Genomic DNA, 5,446 nt, shown 5'->3' with positions numbered 1-5,446 from the left:
GGTGAGGTGCTATGGTGCCTATAAGACCCGTGTAATAATGATCAAGAGCGACGACCCTTTGGTATGGGACCCGCAAGTGACACCAATCCAGTTGCAAACAGAGGTAGCACTAGTCCAGTTGGTTGGCAACAGGTTTTGGGGGTCATGGGTTACATGAGCTTTTAGTGCAAGAAGAGCCAATTGGTCAGTGGTGGTGTTGGGTGATTCTGCTGACAAAGTAGCAACAAAGTTGTACAACACCACCACAAATAGCATAAGAGGGAATAGGCAGCCAACGTTCCCCATAAGGTTATATTTGTGGTTGAGGCAAATCAGGAAAGAAACACTCAGTTTATTTGTTGAGTCATTGAGTTGGTTGACGTTCATTCTTTAAATGCTATCCATGGTGAGGCATCGTAGAAAGTCCCTACAAATAAAGAAAAGCAAAAACCAAAATGGAGAAATGACCGTCTCAAAAGGGAAAGGGTGAAGCATGCCCTCTACTTCACGGTGAAGCTAGAGTTTTGTAGACTAATTCCATCCCCTTTAAATCTAGTCAATGCAAGTGAGCATTTTAGTACAAGTGAATTATGATGAGCATTTTGTCGTCCATGAAATGGTTGAACTATTCTCCAATGACTAAAATTACATATATAAAAGTCTTCCTCCTTTTGAAAAATTTCATTCTTCTACTTATTTTATTACAAGTAATAATGAAAAAAAAAAAAACTTTCTTCAATACATAATGAATCCAATTCTTGTCCCACAATCTCCACTTTCTTCAATTTCATGATTCATGTCTGGCTAATACCATTCAAGACTTCACACTTAAGACACAATTAAAGTATGATCCATGGGTAGCAGTAGTCACAAAGATTTATATTCCTAATATTCAGAGATACTCCATTAAAAGGGTTTTCTGTCAACGGTTCAGGGTAGAAGCTAGCTAAGTAGTAGAGCACATTATCTCTTTCCATTGGATCCATATCTAATCAGCCTTGTTATGCATTTTCTTCTACCTGATGAAACAACAAGGTTCTCTAAGTAATTGCTAATAATTTAGCAACATTAGCATTATCAGTCATTCAAAAGCAATGTTGCTCAAGCTTACCATTAGCATTATCAGTCTCCCTACCGCTGCACAATATTGTTTTTAGTCTTCATAGCTCAATCACGATGTTCCAAAGCTACAGCAGTCCTCTGGGACTCTGACAGCAACAGTGGTTAGTCTTTTTTTTTTTTTCTTTTGGTAGAAAACTTCACTTCTCGGGAGTCTTTTTTATTGGCTGTTGAAATTAAATTGAGGACAGCTTATAATAACTTTGTACTCAAAGTACAGAGGTCATCACTTTAAAAGAAATTGTTGTCGGTATTATAGTGCCTGTACCTACGTTCCTAGTTATGTAATATAGTACAAAGGTCATCACTTCATGTAATCTCTTTCCATATGAAAAATCTACTAAGATTTTTCAACTTACGTACTTCTGATTTCCAGCAAATACATATGTAAGGAATCAAATAGTATAGTTCAAGATATCCACACGTTGAAAATTACATACCATAATCGATATTCAGAATTAGAATATGACCGATACAACTGAAATTAGTGATAACATTCCAACTAACTGAAAAGAAATCACCTCAACCGTAAAGCAATGGAGAATAGGTCTAATATAGAGGACAGGAACAAATTAACAAAGTCCACCACAATATATATATATATATATATATATATATATATATAATGATTACAGAATCCATACCACCAAGCTTGAAAAATCTCCTTTCATGTCAAGATCTTATTTTGCCAAACTATCTGGTGGAAGAGATTAACCTTGGAAGTTGGCACATGCCCGACCTGGTAACATTTGTTAAAACTTGTTAGACAAAGATCTTAAATTTGAATAAAAAGCAATAATTAATTGTTTTACATAGGATAATTAAAACTCACCTAAGAGCATCAGCTGTATTACCTCCTTCCTCTACTTCTGCGGATTTTCCCTCTCATAACATATTTTTGTTGACCTCTCTCAACGATCCTAACCAGCCACCATGGTTTTCCAGTTGTGAACACAATGTATCCCATGCTCAATTCACAAACAAGCCCACATCCATACCCCATCAATATAGAAAATTTCCAATTCACAACATCACCATCTTCATCAAACTTTGTTGGTTGTGGTACCAAATTCTTTTCGTTGCTACAATTTTTGGATAAAGGAAGTCCACATAAACCCAAGTTTCCAATGTAGGAATCATTTGTGAAAGTATCAAATTGTTTGCCTCGAGGAATGAGTCCCACTAGATTATTCCAAGAAAGGTTTAACACCTCTAAGAATATAAGATTTATTAATTGTGGTGGAATTTTTCCTTTGAGCTTGTTTGATGAGAGATCTAATGATTCAAGTGCTGACAACTTTCCTAATATTGATGGGATAGGACCCCTTAAACTATTGTGAGAGAGGTTGAGGACAATAAGTGAACGAAGTTCTCCAACTACTTGAGGTATCTGTCCTTTAAATCGATTATTAGAAAAGTCAATAATTGTCCAAGTGGTTAAGATTTTCATGAGCTCCATCTCCAACCCTTTTGTTGTAATAAATAAAGATTCATAAAAATAAAAACCTTGATTAGTCCCAGAATATATCATGTACTTTGGGTCACCTTTGTTTTCACTCTCACTTCTTATAGCTTGAAGATTTTCAAAAAATTTTGTTGGTAAGTAGCCATTGAAGTCATTGTCAGAGAGATCGATGATTCGCAAATGAGTGAAGGAAAATTTACCTTCAAAGTTATCAATGCGATCATAGAATCTATTACATCGCAAGATAAGAACTTGTAGATCTAAATTTCCTAACCAAATTGGAAAAGTGTCAATCAAGTGGTTGTTCCCTATATCTAAAATTTCTAATTTTGAGCAATTAACCAAAGAGCGTGGTAGTGACCCTTCTATCTTGTTGTCATTAATGCGAAAAGATCTCAACAAACAATCTTTATGAAAGTTTCCTGGTATTTTACCATGAAAACTATTCATACTTAGATCCACCATTCCAATAGAATTGCTTAAGTTTCCCAGGCATTCTGGAATAATTCCATGAAAGTTATTCTTTGACAAATCGAGAAAATACTGTAGTGAACTCATATTGCAAACTGATGAAGGGATTTCTCCAATTAAATTGTTCTGTAAAACGCTTAAGCCACGCAACGAAGGTTGTAGAGTTGGAAGTCGACCTTGGAGCAAATTTGAATAGAGATAAGGAGTTTGAATATTGTTTAGAAAAAATTGCTCAATAAAAATGTAAAAAAAAAATAGCTCAAAAAATGATACTTTTAACTTTCCCTTGCACAGCATGTGGCCACTTGCTAGTGCTTGATTGCATGATGGAGTATCCATATTACAATTTATATTGAGCAAATTTTAGTGGAACTTAATAATTTTTGTGTATAAACTATGAAAAACAATAAGTTGTGATATGGATACTCCATTGTGATTAAAATACTTACTTTACACATAATTTCTTCTTTCTACTCTCCCTCGTCCCATTTTTTTTTTTAATTTTCAACTGTGAATGTGTAATGAATTACAATACTTAACCTTCTGATTGTTTGGTTTTGTATTTTTATATTGAAGAATGAAAATTTTATTTAAATGCTTAAAAAGATTTCTGATATGCACAAATTGAATAAAAAGGAGAAGAAAGATTACCTGTGAAGTTGTTATCATCTAATGCAAGAACCTTAAGGAAAAGCAAGCTTTTGATTATTGATGGAATTTCACCTGACAAATTGAGTTCACCTCTCATAAGTCAAAATCTTCCTAATTTATGATGAAAGATTTGTGTTTTTTTCCTATTTAAAGAAGGGAAATGTTAAGAGTACCTTTAAATACTTGTTCAGATGATATTTATAGAAAGATTTTTATAATTAATATATTGTCTTTTCTTGAATTTGATATGTAATAGCATTTTTTTAAATAAAATTTAATCTTAACTAAATCTCTTTCTTTCTTTATGCATAACTAATTAACATAAAAGTATAAAGTTCCAATCCAATTTATATTTTTCATGAATTCTTTCTTGATGGAGATCTAACAAATCCAATAAATTAAAAAATAATTAAAAAAGTCATGTTTTAATGAGTTTTATCACCCACATTTACACTAAATTTGAATTTTGAATCTCTTTTTTAATTTAAAAAAAAATCTAAGTTTTCAAGTTCAACCTCAAAGACAATTAGAATTATAAATCCAACTCTGACTAAAAATAAATTGCCAACTAATCATTTCAATTTATCTAAAGAAAGACCCATATTAAACATACCTGTGAAGTTGTTAAGATCAAGATACAATTGACTTAATCTAGTCAGATTCCTAATTTCTTGAGGCACACTTCCCTCCAAGGCATTGTTAGATAAAGATAAAACTTCTAACTCTTGACACTTGAATAGAGGCGATGGAAGTTGACCTGCAATGAGATTATTAACGTTCAAATCAATATTTTCAATAGAGATATATTGATGATGGAGCAAATTGATCATTATACAACCTGAAAGGTGATTATTGTACAAATACAACCATTTCAAGTTAGAAAGGTTTCCGATTGCAATAGGAACATGCCCCTCCAGATCATTGTCATACAAGATCAACGTGTCAAGGTTTGACAAAGAGCCTAAAGCAGACGGGATAACACCAGAGAAGTTGTTACCATATAGTAACAAGCTATGAAGATTAGTGAAGGAATCAAACCATGATGGGATTTCTCCATGAAAGTTGTTGTGGCCAAAGTTTATATATTTCAGTGAAGACAAGTTAGCCAACTCAATGGGCAATGAGCCATGAAAATGATTAAATCGGATGTTAAGCAAAGATAGAAAAGACAGATTTCCCAAGTGAGGTGGGATGGTGCCTATAAGACTCATGTTAGAAATATCAAGAGCAGTGACTCTTTGATGATTGGATCCGCAAGTGACACCAATCCAGTTGCAAACATAAATTGCACTAGTCCAGTTGGTTGCCAACAGGTTTTGAGGGTCATGAGTTACATGGTCTTTAAGTGCAAGAAGAGCCAATTGGTCAGTCGAGGTGTTGGGTGATTCCGCTAAGAAAGTAGCCACAAAGTGGCGCAACACCACCACATACACCATAAGAGGGAAAAGGAAGCCAATGTTTCCCATAAGGTTATATTTGTGGTTGAGGAAAATTAAGAAAGAAACAAACTGAGTTAATTTGTTGAATCATTGTATTGGTTGATGCTCATTCTTTAAATACTAGTGCATGCATGTTTCGAATGTTATGGTTAAGCATTCTTTACGAAATTATGATGGAGTCCATGCAAGGCAATATATATTTTTTATAGATTTTGGCATTGTAGAAAGTCCCTACAAATCAAAAAGCAAAAAGCAACAAGAGGAAAAGGAAATAGAAATCCCCTGCCTCCATAATTTCTAAAGGGTGAAGCATGCCCTCCAG

General features: G+C 33.8%; 1 protein-coding gene across 4 annotated transcripts; it reads right to left on the bottom strand.

The window, feature by feature from the left end:
* Positions 1 to 1,948: 1,948 nt before the first annotated feature.
* On the bottom strand, positions 1,949 to 5,175 carry LOC110419074 (receptor-like protein 9DC3). Of its 4 annotated transcripts, XM_089784001.1 has the most exons (4): positions 4,524 to 5,151; positions 4,299 to 4,442; positions 3,701 to 3,757; positions 1,949 to 3,162 (listed from the first exon to the last, which is right to left on the bottom strand). In XM_089784001.1, exons 1-4 carry the CDS (start codon positions 5,149 to 5,151, stop codon positions 1,949 to 1,951), a joined length of 2,043 nt encoding a protein of 680 aa, XP_089640127.1. The 4 variants fall into 4 exon arrangements, with proteins under 4 accessions (XP_089640127.1, XP_089640129.1, XP_089640130.1 ...); XM_089784003.1 differs by having other exon boundaries at positions 4,299 to 5,175; XM_089784004.1 differs by lacking the exons at positions 3,701 to 3,757; positions 4,299 to 4,442 and adding an exon at positions 3,491 to 3,497 and having other exon boundaries at positions 1,949 to 3,160; positions 4,544 to 5,052.
* Positions 5,176 to 5,446: the final 271 nt, after the last annotated feature.

This window comes from Theobroma umbraticum, unplaced genomic scaffold, assembly GCF_002168275.2.
Source record: "Theobroma umbraticum cultivar Fairchild unplaced genomic scaffold, ASM216827v3 scaffold_67.0, whole genome shotgun sequence".
NCBI lineage: Eukaryota > Viridiplantae > Streptophyta > Magnoliopsida > Malvales > Malvaceae > Theobroma > Theobroma umbraticum.
This window is presented reverse-complemented; position numbering and strand designations above follow the sequence as displayed.